The 16,715-nt window shown below is 38.7% G+C and overlaps 1 protein-coding gene across 4 annotated transcripts in view; it reads left to right on the plus strand.

Moving 5' to 3' along the window:
• The window catches only part of CDKL5 (cyclin dependent kinase like 5), a 211,465-nt gene that overhangs the window by 119,769 nt on the left and 74,981 nt on the right, over nucleotides 1-16,715 (plus strand). For 2 of the 4 annotated variants that reach the window (XM_004758930.3, XM_004758933.3), the window contains exon 1: nucleotides 877-1,194. The exons of the other annotated variants lie outside the window; for them this stretch is intronic. In XM_004758930.3, coding sequence (XP_004758987.1) covers nucleotides 1,078-1,194 — 117 coding nt within the window. In that variant the 5' untranslated portion in view covers nucleotides 877-1,077. Of the gene's footprint in view, nucleotides 1-876; nucleotides 1,195-16,715 lie in introns of those variants that run through there. 4 annotated transcript variants of the gene reach the window in all.

Here is a 16,715-nt window from a genome sequence, read left to right on the forward strand (position 1 = left end):
ACCGGACTTGCCAATATGACCAGGCAGGGAATGGGAGCTGTGCCCGCTTCTGCCAGACGGGGGTGGAAGATTAGTGCCCTGGCGCCTGCTTCCTTGGAGGTGTGTGTGTGTGTGTGTGTGTGTGTGTGTGAGTGAGAGAGAGAGAAAGAAAGTAAAGTGTCTATCTGCTCAGCCCCTGAAACCTCAGTGGGATGGTAGTGCAGTTTTTCCATTGATGTTTGCCTGGAGTAGGGCGAGTGTTGCCCAGAAGATTTTTTCGTGTTAGCCCATCCTTTTCCTGATCTGTCGGCTATGAGAACAGACTTTTCTTAGCACCTCTTTATGTTTGCCTCCTGTCGGTTCTAGGTTGGAGACTTCTCCAGTATTCTTTTGGAGATACATAGGAAACAGTGGGGAAACCCTGGGAACTCACTGCCACCATGTTCTTCAAGTCCTGACTGCCTTGTCTTCCTATGCTTGGTGTAGGGATTTTTAGTTTCAAGAGGAAGGACCTGTGAGAAGTGGGTCTACTCCATCTTTACCAAAACTAGAAGTCTCCACATGTGTGTGAAAATTCTGTAAATACCGGTTTATATGATAACATCAGTTTGTTCTTGAAATCAACCATGTATTAGGTGCTGTGACTGGCCCTGGGGAATATAGATGGGACTGAGATGTCATCCTTAACTTCAGAGACCTCACCATTTTGAAGAGTTTAAAGACCTGTGAAAATAGATTTTAATTTGCCTCATGACACTGAGGTAGAAAACACAATTCTTTATTTTAGAAATGAAACTAAATCTAGCTCATACCTTGTGGCATTGGAGCTCCTTTGCTTCCCATTGACTGACATAAGCCTGTTCTGGTTTATGAAGTGCCAGCCAAATGGGAAGAGGCCTAATCCTTAAGTGCCTTGTTGTTCTCATGGTTACCATTGCTTGTTGCTCTGGTTACCATTAAACCTTTTGCCAGGCACTACCCTATAGTGGGCATTGTTTCCCTGGCCCCAGCTCTCCAGGCTATGGTGCTTAGTGATCAGACTGGAGGAACCTAGCCAAGTGACACCACTGTCCGAAGTCCTGGACAGCCCTCTGCCTCATGCAGAAGCCCCAGCCCCGTGATCCTCCCAGTCTCAGAGGACCCTCCGGTCCTGGAGGAACTTCAGCTCTCCTTGACATTAGCCTGTTGGATGGGAAGTTCGGCTCTACGGCCTTTGTGAGTCCGAGCTTTATAATAATAAGGACTGTTAATTCTCCCTAGGGACAGGAGAAGACACCCCCTCCCCTCACCCCCAGGAGCAAACCCCATGTTCTCTGAGTTCCTTTGGAAACATGCTTGGGTGATTTGGGAATGCCGAAAGTAGAGCATTTTGAACTTTCTCCCTGATGATAGTAATAATAGTAATAACATTTAGTTCATGTGCAGTTCTGAGCATTTTACTTGTATCCTCTTATTCAGTCCTAATAGTAACCTCAGGAATAAGTGACATTAGATACAATTTTCAGAAAAGAAAATTGAGGCACTGAGAAGTTTAACTCGTCAAAGGTCTCTTACCTCCTAGGTGGTAGAGCCGTGATTTGAATTCAGGCAGTTTGGCTCTAGATCTGAAGTTCTTACCCTTCTTCTGGATGTGTGACAACCTTTGAGTTTCACTTTGCTTTTATTATCATTTATTTGAAACCAAGATTGTGTCTGAAAGAAGTGCTTCTGGGTTTCTAAAAGGTATCAATTAAGTAATTTTATGTAATTAAAGACTTTCTAATTAGAAACACTCTGTTTCCTTTCTTATGAAACCACATAGATCTGGCAATGAGAATACGAAAAATAACCAGTACATATCTTGTATTTTAAATTGTTTGGAACATAGCCCTCTAATAATCAGATTTTTAGCTTTGTTTCAGAAAGTAAGAAGTAATGATTTTGTTAGAAATCTCTGCATTTTCTTAGGTTGTTTAGAGTTCAAGATAAAATTTAGCCAGATTATATTGTATTATATACACCTATTATTTGTCACATTTATATACATTTATGATATTTTCTATTGCTTCAGGTGCCTTTTTTTTTCAACTACAGCTAGTAGAACAAATAGAAGGATGTGATTAACAAGTTATTATATTAATATCCATGCCATTAGATTTAAATTCTTTTGGGGCTTATTATGAAGTACTTAAAATGTAATCAAGTTTTTCTTTTCAGGAGTGATTCATGCTGCCGTTTACCATGCTTCTTCAGGGAAAATTTAAATTTTCTCATTTAAAATGTGGAGTCAAGTTTCATTTACATATTCTGTGTACTAGGTAGTATAACAGTTTGTTCTATTCCTTATAAACACAGCATTAAATATAAAATTTGTCATGTTTTGTTAGAGAATAATGTATAGTTTCTCTTAATTCATTGACTTGCATTTTTCATGTCATTGCTGTTTAAATTTCCATAGGCACTTACCCACTATGTGATTTATCTGAAGCAGATCTTTCAAATTCATATTGGTTTATTATCAGTGCCATTTAAATACATTCTTTGTTGATGTATAAAGGGATCTTTGTTAGTTGTAGCTCAAGAGAAACCACACAAGCGAGCTTTAGAACTTAAAGTTAATTAATTAAGCAGACATTTGTTAAAGCACCCGTGGTAGTGATTTCTGTTGGATGTTTGGGATAAAGAACAAAAAGGTCGTGGCTCATGATTGTGGAGAGCCCACATTCTGGAAGAAAAAGGCTCATGACAGCATAGTGGTTAGAATGGGTTCTCTGCCCTTGAGGAGTTCATAGATTGACAGAGCATGAAAACATCAAGAAACAAATAGGTCACTCATTTCAAAACTCAGGTGGTTGGTCTTTTTAACAAGATACTCTTTCAGTCTTTATTGTCTGTGATGTTTTTATTTTTTTTTAAAAGACCTTATTTGTTTGACAGAGACATAGTGAGAGGGGGGACACAAGCAGGAGGAATGGGAGAGGGAGAAACAGGCTTCCCACCAAGCAAGGAAGCCCAATGCAGGGCTCAATCCCAGGACCCTGGGATCGTGACCTGAGGTGAAAGCAGAGGCTTAATGACTGAGCTACCCAGGCACCCCCTGTGATGTTTTTAGTTAAAATTTACATATCTCTAGTCTCTGTGTGTCCCTGGCTGCATTTCTTCTTGGTCTCTATAAGATCCTTAAGAGGTACTTAGAGCAGCTAAAGTGCCTAACTCATTTAGCCTACCTTTTTGGAGTGTCTTCTGCTAGGTCTTAGGTCATAGAGTTACGTTAAAGGCCTAGGCTTATGGATCTTACAGCCTGAGGTGGGAAGGGAGATTGAATGGCAAACCCCAGATTCCCATGTAGGTATGGTAAGATCCCAGTTGGAGGTATGGATAGGGTGCTAGGGACCACAAAAAAGGAACATAAAAAATAATCTGGGGGATCTTGGAGTGCTTCCCAAAGAAGGGTTTTAAAGAAAAAAGAAGAATTAACCAGAAGAAGCAGGGGTGGCTTCTTGTGATTTAATTACCAGCTAAAAACAAGTTACCTGCCTGGGTACTCCCTTACCCAAATGAATACTCTATTTGAGTTGTTGTGTTTTTGTTTAGCACGATACCTGTCACTGGGTAGGAGCTTGAAAACTGTTGATTGAATGAATGAAGAAAGGATGAATGTTGGGGGCAGAGTGTAAACAAGTATGTGTCAAGTTTCAATTGAGAAACTGCAAATAATTAGGTGTGACAGGAGCAGGATTTTTGTTGTTGTAGTTGTTGTTTGGGGTGTTGTTGTTGTTTTTAAGTTTTTTAGGAGATGGTGCGTGTAATTAACACCTTTTACTGGAAGCCTTGCAAAGCTACTGGGCTGCGTGATATGTAATACATCTTTCTTTTCCCCAGTCCCACAATTGACAGCAGAGTATGTACGAAATATCCATTATGTGCAAACTGATGACCTCACTGAGGTCTTTGGAGAATATTCCTGCAAGAGGATTTCAACTAGAATGCCTCAGTGATATTCTTGACATCAAATAACCAGCCACACAAGGATTTTGTTCAGAGTATATAGTGTTTCTTGGCTGATTCTCTCAAAAGTCTCTGCTTGAGACTTCTATTGCACAGTTGTTGCAAAGACATGGCCACTTCTGGGATTTTTGTCCTCTCCTTCTCTTCTGCCTTAGCTCTCAAGGTGGCTTGTTTGAGGTCATTCGGTTTCCTTTATGATGGTGGTGAACAGTTCCATGCTTATACAACGAGATGGTACAGTTCGCTCCTGGGGACATTTTTGTTACGTAGCTATCATAATGTAAGATAAAGGGCTGGGTACTTGGATATAAGGGTTAACCAGACTTGCTCTTTCAAAAATATTTAGGCTGTTTTATGTTTGATAGTCATCTCTTTCTATGGTAAGAGAAAGTGAATCTGGCATTCTCTAGTTTTCTGCACAATGCGTAAAAGATAAAATAAGTTTTAACTAAACTAGATACTTTGAAAATAAGTTTTTAAGAAAGAAACTGTTGCTTACCTATGTTGAATGTAATTTTCAGTTTTCTACATGGATATGGTTACTGCAAAAGTAATGACTTCGAACTTGTTTCAGATTTTAGTTGTACCATTTTGGTCTGCATGTGTGTGAATGTGTCGGAATGTATGAACAGGAGGTCCCTAGAGGTAATCCAGTTCAGTTGTCTGAACAGAGAGCTTCTGAGTTTGTCTTACTCTCCCTGTCAGTCTTTCACATTTTGGCAACATCGTAGTAAGCTGGAGGACCTTACACCTTAGTGGCCTAAAGGTATTATATGGAACATAGTTTCTGTCGCTTTTGAACTTTGGAGTTTCCTTAAGCATGTTTCTGTCCTAAACCCCAGGCATATTTCTCATGAGTTGGAAGAAAACATGGTGTTTTGACTTTCTTCACCAGTTCTCAGTATGCTCATTTTTCTTCTTTCATAGGCAGACTTAAAAGTAGGGCCAGGGATGCCTGGGTGGCTCAGTCAGGTAAGCGGCTGCATTCAGCTTAGGTTGTGATCCGAGAGTCCTGGGATCAAGCCCTACTTTGGGCTCTCTGCTCGGCGGTGAGCCTGCTTCTCTCCCTCCCTATGCCTGCTGCTGCTGCTTCTGCTTGTGCTGTCAAATAAATAAATAAAATCTTAAAAAAAAATAAAAGTAGGGCCAAAAATCAAGAATTATAGATTTTATATTTTATATTTATGATGTATGATTTATCAGCTTATTGATGAATAAGAGCAAAATAGAATCAAACATTCTTAGGCAGTGGTTTTATAATCACTTTAGCAGTAATGTTTCTGACTAGAGCAGAAGATATGAGTATGTACTCATGGGTCTGGTTTTTGTTAGCACTCCCAGGAAGCAGTGAGCTACTATACCCTGTAGTAGCTCTGCTATTGTTAGCATTCTGTACATTGTTTACTCACCAGTGTCTGCAAAACGTAAGTATGCTGACTTTATTGGTACCTACACAATTTTCTGGAAAAAAATGGCCCTGAGAAAGCTAGGCACAATCATTCGTTCCTTCAGTAAAGAAATCTGTATGTAGCAAGTGCTCCATCACTTGTAAAACAAGATAGTAGATTTTTGTCTTCATTTGAACTGTATTTTTTTTATGTTGACTATTAGTCCATTTTAGTTAATAGACCTATTTCCCACCTTGTCATTGTACCTGGATCTTTATATATTTAACAGAGGTAATATTTGTGGAATACCTGGTGATGTATCTTGGGCCGGTAAATTGGGTTTTTTTCTTTTGACTTTTTCTTCTATCTTGGTTCCAGGTTAGAGAGTAGGGTTAATGCCTCTTTGGAGGGGAAATTACTCTTAAAAGAGTAATTAGGACACTTAAAAGAGAGATGAAAAGCAGTCCTTCCAGGTGCCAAAGGGGTGTGAGCAGAAGAGGCTGAGGTGGGGCAGGCAAGTCTTGACATTCTCTCCCCTTGACTCCCATTTCCTCAGGGAACTAAAATTCTGGATTTAGGGAGACCGTAGGTTGAGGGTGAATAAAGCCACAAGTGAAGGAAGCTTATACCCCATTCCCCTTATGGAACTGATGGAAATTGCCTTGCAAAGTTGCCTCATCACAATAGAAGCAGCAGCAGCAGAGTTAAAATGTGGCATGCTGTGGTTAGGTGGAGAGAAGATTCCTGGGTCTCTCTTCAGCTTGTGATTGGCCTCTAAGGAATCTCAAAGTCACTGCACACTCCAGGTATCTGGGTTGAGAGCCAGTGAAACTATCAGTGGGGATGCTGTGTTGAGGGGCAAGCTGATAACACTGTGGTTGATAACCAGGTTGTCGTTATAAATGAAATTGAGGAGTCTGGATGTCTTCACCGATTAAAACTGAGAAGGAGCCAAACAACCAGGCCAGACACCCGGGCTATAAGCCAAAAGCACATACCTGAGTCCACAGTCTCCCTGGAGTCCAACGGCAATATCAAGCCAGTGTTCTGGGGTCCAGGCCTACAGGGAACCTTGTCTTGGAGACCAGAGTCCCAGGGGATAGCACAAGGACGTGTATTTATCTGAAAGCCCCTCCCTTACCACGGTGAAGTTCTGTAACCCCAGCCCACATCCATACATACATCCATCTGCCATCTTGGTAGAAGCAGAGAGAAAATCTGAGGGGGACTGAGCATTTACTTGAAAGAGACTATAAGCCAGAAAAGACTGAGCTACTATAGAATGCAAATTAAATCAAGGTCAGAGCTTGGAAAGAAAGATTAAAAGTTATAGAAAATTAAAAAGTTACATTTTCTTGGCACATCTTAGATTTAGTCTTTGATTATGTATTTCCAACATTAAATGTAAATTTTGTACTCTTTGTTCACTACAGAACACAAAGTCTATGATTATCTGATAGAGGATGTAGATTGCCTACATTTGGCATGCCTAATTAATACTGTCTTCTCAATTGACCACTAGAGGTGAAGTTTCCATTTTCTCATTGTCTGCTTATTTTTGTAAAATAAGGTCAAAATGAAGTAAAACTCTAATACAATTGTGCAATAATTACAGTACAGACATGATGGTTAATATTACTAACCTGTAATGCTTTGACAGGCATCATTGCCATATACTCTTAAAAATTTGTGGATATAACCACAGTCTGAGTGTGGTTGGTAGACAAAGTGATTTAAGAGCATCTGTATATAATGTCTGAAGGGTTATGTAAAAAAAAGGTATATATCAAATTTTGTATGATCTATAGATACGGAGCTAAATTGTTTTGAAAGTCTCTATTGGAAAGGATTGCTATTTGCTCTGTCATAGAAGTTAGTGAAAATTTTTCTTTGGATATCTCATTTTTTGTCTTAATAACTGCATTTTATTTTTTGAACTTTTTATTATCTATAGTATTAACAGGGTAGCAAGCTTATCTTGGTCTATAACTTAAGGTGAGTTACTTTTAAATCATTTTTAAAAATTATTTCTTTATAGTATTTTTTTTAAAAAATTAACATATAATGTATGTTTCAGGGGTACAGGTCTGAGATTCATCAGCCTTATACAGTTCATAGCACTCACCACAACACATGGCCTCCCCAGTGTCCATCACTCTGCCACCCCATCCCTCCCACCCCATGCCCCTCCAGCAACCCTCAGTTTGTTTCCTGAGATTAAGAGTTTTATGGTTTGTCTCTCTCTCTCTCTGGTTTCATCTTGTTTCATTTATTCCTCTCTTCCCCTATGATCCTCTGTCTTGTTTCTCAAATTCCACATATCAGCAAGATCATATGATCATGTCTTTCTCTGATTGACGTATTTAGTTTGGCATAATACCCTCTAGTTCCATCCACATCATTGCAAATGGCAAGATGTCTTTCTTTCTTTCTTTCTTTCTTTTTGATGGCTGCTTAAATAATTCATTTTAAATCAACCTTTTTGAGGTATAATTTACATATAAGCATCTACCTTCTTACATATAATAAGATATGCCCATTTTAAGTGAACTAGTTTCCTTAACTCATCATGGTTACATCCTTTGATATTAATAGCCAATGTCCAGGTTGATGCTGATTCACCAACAGGCATTCTGGGCCCATTAGAAGTACTTATAAGGGCTTTCCGGGTATGTGGGTTTGCTTATATTTATCAACTAAATGTTCACAGACTTCTATGGTTTTTATTATATTTGTGGCCTTAAGTCTCACACTATTACAGGATATATTTATTTTTATTCAAGTAAAAATAGTTGAAGACTTTAGTGTAGGAATTCCAGTGGTCTCCTTAAGAATGTGGCTTATAGGGGCACCTGGGTGGCTAAGTTGGTTGAGTGTCTGCCATGGACTCAGGTCATGATCTCCGAGGCACCTCGGGTCTTATGTTTTATTATCTTCATTTTTTTGAAACTTTTTGAAGAAAGAAGGAGACAGGTCTAGCTTAATATGTCTCCTAGGGATATACTGTTCTTTAAAAAACTTAAATGTGTATTTGTGTATTCTTTATTCTCATGTTTTATTGTCTTAAAAAAAAAAATTCCTTGGGGCACCTGGGTGGCTCAGTGGGTTAAGCCTCTGCCTTCAGCTCAGGTCATGATCCCAGGGTCCTGGGATTGAGCCCCGCATTGGGTTCTCTGCTCAGCGGGGAGCCTGTTTCCTCCTCTCTCTGCCTGCTTCTCTGCCTACTTGTGATCTCTCTCTGTCAAATAAATAAATAAAATCTTTTTATTTTTTTAAAAATCCTTATATCCCAAAGAAGGCCTTTAAAAAAAAATTATGGTAGGCAAAAGTGTTTCTCTGTTAGACTATAGTGGAATTAGTAAGTTTTATCCAAGGAGAAGCATGACTTGGGCCAGCAGATGTAAATTTTGAATTGGCGCTGCTGTACAGTGAGACTTTTGCACTGGATCTGCCTCTCTCTTGTGTAGTTCACTTTTGAACCAGTCATATGTTATTTTTCACCCACATGCCTGTAGTCCAGTGGTAGAGTCAGACTTTATCCAGGTGGTCATAAAGTATGTGAAGGTGTCACTTTAATAATTACGAAGAGATGTTTGCTAAGAGAACATATGGGGCTTTGAACTTAGTCACAGGCTGTGGGAGGGCTCCCCTGAGTAAGTGATGATTTGTGCCAAGGTCTGAGACAGGGGTAATTTAGGGTTGAGTAGGGCAAAACTTTTAGGAGTAGAAGGAACTACAGCAGGGGAGCTCTTGGTGTTGATAGCTGGGGCTCACCAAGCTAGGGAGACCTAGAGAGAGGAGGCTGGAAGGCATTTCTGGAGTGGTCCCTGGACGGGACTTGCTGGCCACTTGGAGGGGTTTTGACATAGTCTTTAGGGCAAGGGAGTTTGGGGACAGTTTTAATGGGAGTGGTGGAGTGAAAGCAGATTTCCATTTCCAAATGGCTACCAGGCTCTCCCAGTGGCAGACATTATTAGAAGAGTTAGGAAGCTAGGTAGTACTCCAAGTAGGCATGGGAAGGGCTGGAATTAGGATGGCAGTCAGGTAGAGAAGAACTGTGGACCGATTTGAAAAATATTTAGGAGGCAAAATTCAATAGCTCTTGGATGTATTTCGGGGTACAGACAAGGGAGATATCAAAAGTCATCCTAAATACCTAGCTAGATACTTACCTGTTCACTGAGATATGGGGACAGGAGATTGGACCAGGTTCAGAGAGGGAAAAGAGGGAGTAGTTGGTTAGGCATTCTATCTAGATATTTTATACTTCATTTATTGTCATCTTACATCTCAGTAAAGATTTCTGGAGGGCATATCCAGCCCAGAGGAGGGTAGAAGGGATATGATGTTTTAATGGAAATAAATGAGAAACTAGGTTTTGTTATATAGAAATTTTATTACTGACTTGGCTTGAAGGCAGTTGTTTTCTATGTGAGTCTTAAGATTCTACTTCCCACATCTTCCTTTTTTGGCTGTGTGCTTGCTCTCTCATGTTCTAGATAATGTATTAATATTTTCATGAGACTATCTTCTTTTTAGAAGCTGAGCATTGAAGTAAATTGATTGTGAATTTTCCTTGTAATGCTTTTTAAAATGTAAGAGTTTTGGTGAAATGCTCTTAACATACAAATAATGGACAGTTTAGAATTTATACCAGTATTTCCTGTAACAATATCCCCATATTATGAACCTTTGTAGCAGTTTTGCTAGTTATTGGTGTAGACTTTGTGTGACTGCCAAATTGTTTTGGGCCAGCTGAACAGTGTCACTGAATTTTTAACAAAAAGGTAAAAAATATACATCTTTTAGTATATTTCACTATATGATGTTTGAATGGGGCCATATTACAAAAGTTATTATAAAAGTAATCATTTTATGAAAATGAGATGAGTGTAGACATTTTAGTGCCATGATTAATAGCTTTAATAAGTTTTGGAGAATTAGTCTTTTAATCATCTCATTTTCACCTAAAATTTCTTTTCATAGTATATTATTCTTTTCTAAAGCTTTATTTGATCTCAAAAAGTGGTCACTCTCTCTTTTAAGGGGGAGTGTTTACAGTGGAACACTGCAAAACAATTACAATAAATAAACTAGAGTAGTTTTTCGATGCCAGCAACTTTCGACATTTGGAAGTGGGTAATTCTTTGTCATGGGGTTGTCCTATGCACTGTAGAATGTTCAGCAGCAGTCCTGGACTCTACCCAATAGATGCTAGTAGCCTCCACTCCACCCCGTTGTGACAAACAAAAGGATTTCTGGACATTGTTGGATGTCCCTGCTGTGTGGGAAGGTGCACAGTGTCCCCAGTTGAGTGCCACTGAACTAGATTTTGTTTACATCTCAGAAATACAATGTTGTGCTTAAAAACAAAAAGCTGTTGCAAAAAGACGCTCACAGTAACATGCCACTTACGTGATTTTCTGTGTTCAAAACAGTAGTAAAATTGCTTATGGATAAATCCATTTGTAATAATAAAAATGTACAAAGGAGTGGTATGTAACAGTTTCAGGATGGAAGTTACCTCTAGAGAAAGAATGATCAGAAGCAAATCGACATATTATTGACTTACATCTGATACTTTTTCTGTATGTTTACATGATCGATCTGTTTCAAACTCCTGTGGCATATCCTATAACATTGGTTGTACTTTTAAACAGGGGGCCTGCTTCCCTTCCTCTCTCTCTGCCTGCCTCTCTGCCTGCTTGTGATTTCTCTCTGTCAAATAAATAAATAAAATCTTAAAAAAAAAAAAAAAAAAAAACTTAAACTATTGCCATAAACTTTAATTTACTGACATGCATTATTACATACCAACACAAAAGCTTCTGTGTATATGAGATGCTTCATTTACTCCTGTCAAACCTAAGATGTCATATAAAACCTCATATAAAGCAGGGGCCCAGTGGACTGTTCATAGATGGCTCACTGAAATGCTCTCCTTCTTTGCTATAGATTGTTCTTCCTGATGTGGTCTGAAATACTTCACTTTAATAGTTAATTTAACTTTTAATATTGGCAAACAATGGTAGTATGTAGGTAATAAACAATACAAGTAACAAGATTTCTTGGAAAGCAATTTAGTTTTCATCTTTGTGTATCCTGGTTAATAACTTGTATTTCTATGGTATTTGGTAACCGCATGTCAAGTTCATTGTATCAACCTGCCATGGAATGTATCCTGTCCTTGAATTTACTCCCATTTTATAATTTTGCTCATAATGTTAAAAGTAATTTCTTTAAGTTACTTTAGAAGGTTTCTGTGACCTAAGAATCAGAATAAAGATAAAGATAGAAATAACGAGAGGCACGTGGATGGCTCAGTGGGTTAAAGCCTCTGCCTTCGGCTCAGGTCATGATCTCAGGGTCCTGGGATGGAGCCCCACATCAGGCTCTCTGCTTGGCAGGGAGCCTGCTTCCCTTCCTCTCTCTCTGCCTGCCTCTCTGCCTGCTTGTAATCTGTCTGCCAAATAAATAAATAAAATCTTTAAAAAAAAAAAGATAGAAATAACGAATTTTTTTTTTAAGTTTTATTTATTTATTTGACAGAGAGAGATCACAGGTAGGCAGAGAGGCAGGCAGAGAGTGAGAGGAGGAAGCAGGCTCCCCGCTGAGCAGAGAGTCCGATGTGGGACTCGATCCCAGGACCCTGAGATCATGACCTGAGCCGAAGGCAGCGGCTTAACCCACTGAGCCACCCAGGCGCCCGAAATAACGAATTTTTGCACATACTTTAAAGTGTATAAATTTTATAACAGACATTAGAAAATTATTTCAACATTTTTATTGGTGATAACATATTTTTAAGAAAAACACAGATGAGAAATAGTGATGCCTCCCCAGTGTGGAGATATGTGCGTATGTTTCAGAATATATCCTTTTTAACAGCAAAATTTGTATCTATGGCTTGGCAAGGGTGGTATAGCAGGACCATGGATGAGAAATGGCCTCCACAATCAGATTTCCTGAGTTTAAAATCTTAGCTGTGTTACTTCTTAGCCATATGATCTTGGGGTAAGTTACGGAACCTCATTAAAACTCAGTGTTGAGTCACCATGTTATACACCTGAAACTAAGGTGGCATTGTGTGTCAGCTGTACTCAGAAAACAAAAACAAACAAAACCCCACACAACTCAGTCTATCCTCATCTATAAAATGAGCATGATGGTAGGATCCTCTTCAGAGAGTGATTTGAGGATTAAATGAGATAATACATTGGAAGCACTGAGTACAGGGCCTGGTGCAAAGTACTTAAATAATCAGAATAAAGCTTGCTTTTTCAGGTACCATATTGGCCTATCTGGTAACAGTGCCTACATTTGTAGGGTTCTGCTCCTGCTGAGGGAGGCACATGTCAATCTGTAAAAGAACTTAAGACAGTTGGGATATTTACATATACATCATGGATTGAAATATTTTAGAATACTTGAGTGTCAAACTGTATTTACTGCTACTTGGATTAAGAAATAAAGAATTTCTCCCAAGGAATGGCTTCATCAGGGAATAATTTCAGAATGAATTGTATAGGAATCCATGAATCCATGAATCTATGAATAGTAAACTAAAATCACTGTTTTTTTTTCTGTTTTCTTTTATGATGCATATTGGATGTTTTAAATTACAGAGCAAAACATTTAAAGTAATGATTCCTGATAGTTCCTTGTTAAGTATATCATCAATTTAGAGAATTCACTGTTCCAGAGCATAATTAAGTCAAGTTATATAACCGCATTTTAAGTAACTTAGTAAATTTTATGATTGTTATTACCAATTAGTTGCTTTGCCATCATTTTAAGGAACAGTTGGTTCTGGCCATAAACCAATGACTAGGTAAGTGTAGACAGTCACTACTAGCAGAAGTAAGTTTTGGTTACAAGTCTCTGTGTCCAGGATGGTTGTTCATTGATTGAGGCATGATTTTTATGGGGTGGAGATCTTGACAATACTGGAAGAAATATAGGTCCTCTGGATATTTTTCTATTTTTTACTACTCGTAAAATTTATTTTTCATTCTCTTTCTAATCTTTTTTTTTTTTTCAGCTGAGGAAATTTATTTTGGTAAATGTTAAATGCCTTGATATAGCTTGTTCACACATGGAGATAGCAGTACAATTTAGGAACCTCTATCTTTTTGCATTCCAAAATAATATAATTTCAATTTTTAGACAAAATTAAGGGTGAGGTATGGAATTATCATTAATGGTTTACTTATATATTTTTAGCACATCCTTAGTTTGTTGTTCAAAATGTCAGCTTTTAACTAACTCATTGTTTAAACAAAGTAAGATACTGAAACAAGTAGAAAATTATGCCTATCATGCTGACTACAGCTGGTGACATTCTGTTGCAGACGTTGTGGGGGCAATGGCAAGCTTTTGGGAATAAACTGAATTTAAAACACAGTTCTTTAGAGCTATTTTTCATGTATTTTTCTTCTTTGTCTACACCCATATTATGTGTAGCATCTCAGGGTGGTAGCACAAGTAATAAACCTTGGTGTGTCATCTCTTACCTCTCCATTAAATATCCATGAAGAGATTTAAAAAAAAAAGCCAAAAAGCTCATGAAATTTCCGTAAATTAAGAAACTAAAAATTGAAGATTGTTGGCAAAGTCAGGGAGATGGATTGAAAAATACAGCCTTGAACATCATGCTCCTTATTCTACTTTCTGAGTCAGACTGGGGCAAACTGTCAAGATGAAGTAGCAAAAGGTTTGGTTGGACCCATGCCCACTGGAGCTGGACACAGGCAGCCATCTCATGGCGCTAACTATTATTTGACCCTGAGGGAGCTGGAGTTCTCCGTCCCCCAACTAGCCCACATCAGCACCTGCATTGCCAGATCTTTTCAGAGACCAAGCACACCAAATACAGTATGGCAAAAAGCAGAGAAAGATTGGAAGCAGCAAGTTGCAGCCTAGGATTCACACACCCCCTTGGCAAGGTGTGGTGAATGTAGAGGAGAGGGAGCAGGATGTGCTAGGAAGTGTGGTTTCAGCAAACAGCTTATTCTCACAACTCTGCACAGGTGATCCAGCCTCAGCCCAGCCAACCCAATGAGAACAAATTTGATGGGAATCCAGGTTTTGACCTTGGTCTCAGGTGCATCAAACTGCATTTGAAGCCTCAGTGGCTGAAAACCCCCCAACTAGCCTTTCAGATGCCAGACCTAGTGAATCTCTTCTCATCTTAATAGGGATGAGTTTTTAAAAAGCAGGGGGCAGGGACGTGTACCCTATGAAAAGACATGGGGAGATAAAGAAAACACTGCTCTGAAGATTTAGAAGCAACGCATCTTTCTAAAAACAATTTTTTGTAACAAGCAGATGCAGTCTCCCGAAGGAGAGCCAGGAGGATATGACCTCTATAGTGAGAGCAAGCTGAAACAAGGCAAAAATTGAAGTCCAAGTCAACTGAGATAGGATGATAGAGAAACCTAAAATGGAGGAAATAAAAGAACAAAATTGATATAGCAGTTTTGATTAATTCACTCATGCAATACTTACTGAACCTACTACGTGCCTGCTGTTCTAGGCACTTACGCAGTAGTGAATAAAACATACAAAGCAACAATGAGAGAGCAAATCTAAAAGTTATAAGGTTTCTAGAGAAAAATTCTAGGAAAACAGGGGCACCTGGGTGGCTCAGTGGGTTAAAGCCTCTGCTTTCGGCTCAGGTCATGATCTCGGGGTCCTGGGATGGAGCCCCACACCGGGCTCTCTGCTCAGCGGGGAGCCTGCTTCCGCCCCTCTCTCTGCCTGCCTCTCTGCCTGCTTGTGATCTCTCTCTGTCAAATAAATAAATAAAATCTTTAAAAAAAAAAAGAAAAAGAAAAATACTAGGAAAACAGGTGTAGAAACAGCATTTAAAGTTGCTAGAAGAAAATTTTTCTAATTTCATTGATTTCCAGATAATATTAGTTCAACACCCCCCCCCCACTCTCTTCTAGGTATATTCTGGTAATTTAAAATTTTTATTCCAAGGAAAAGCCCTAATAGGATCTAGGCAGAATCAAAGTTACGTATGTTGGAACAAAAATCAGATGGGCCTCAGACTCCATTTTCTCCCTCTTAGAAGGAGAAGAAAGTATATAAAGAAGAGGAAGTACATGGATTTTGTTATAGACTTTTTACTCCTATGTACTGGAAGATTGCTTCAATAAACATACAAACCTACAATGTCTGTGATGTGAATGGCACTTTCCAGGGCTTTGCAGTGATACAACTTTACAGGGATCCTGAAGATGGAGAGCATGAGGTTGCCTTCCCAAGAATTCTATGCCTGCCAAGTTGCCAATCATGTGTGGGGACATGCACACATGTAATGACTTGGAAAATAGGTACTTCTTTAGAAAGCTATTCAAAGATGCACACTGAGCAAAAACTTAATGCAAATCAAGCTCTACAAAAATATGAAAACCACGGTAGACAAAGACTAGAGGTAAAGACTGAAGGCAATAAAATATACAAAAAAATATAGATTACATATAATTACTCATGGGTATATAATTATAAATTAAATAAAACAGCCAAAATCTATTCTCAAAAATAAATTAGACAAAATGGTAAAAGAACAACCAGGGTCTATAATCCCAGATGAATTTAAAACAGATCACAGTAGGGGCACCTGGGTGGCTCAGTCGGTTAAGTGTTCAACTCATGGTTTCAGCTCAGGTCATGATCTCAGGGTTGTGGGATCAAGCCCCGTGTAGGGCTCAGCATGTGGAATCTGCTTGAGATTCTTTCCCTTTTCTTTTCCCTTCCCCTCTTATGTGTGCTTATATGTGCTCTTTCTGTGTCTTAAATAAAAATAAATAAATAAAACAAGTCACAATAATTTATGTTGGTTCTAACATAAGAATCAGCAGATCAGTCATGTAGACTAAACTAGAAAGCTCTGAAAGAAAATAGAGTATATATGTAAGAATGCTAAGATACAACAAAGAACTAAAAATCTATGGTAAAGAGTATCGGGAAAGTTGATTCAGTATTTAGAATTATATTAAATACAGATTCCTTCACCATATCATATATTAAATGACAGGTAGATAAAAGTTAAGGAAAGAAATTAAATTATTTAAATATTGAGACATAAAGGTGGATGAGGGGTGCCTGGGTGACTCAGTGGGTTAGGCCTCTGCCTTCAGCTCAGGTCATGATCTCAGGGTCCTGGGATTGAGTCCCATGTAGGGCTCTCTGCTCAGCAGGGAGCCTGCTTCCTCCTCCCCCTCTGCCTGTCTCTCTGCCTATTTGTGATCTCTCTGTCAAATAAATAAATAAAATCTTTTAATAATAAATAAATGTGTATGAATATTAACCATACTCAGGCTAAGTGAGGACTTTGAACACAAAAGTAGTGAA

The sequence above is a fragment of the Mustela putorius genome, unplaced genomic scaffold (genome assembly GCF_011764305.1).
Source record: "Mustela putorius furo isolate JIRA1106 unplaced genomic scaffold, ASM1176430v1.1 tig00003836_pilon_pilon_pilon, whole genome shotgun sequence".
Lineage (NCBI taxonomy): Eukaryota > Metazoa > Chordata > Mammalia > Carnivora > Mustelidae > Mustela > Mustela putorius.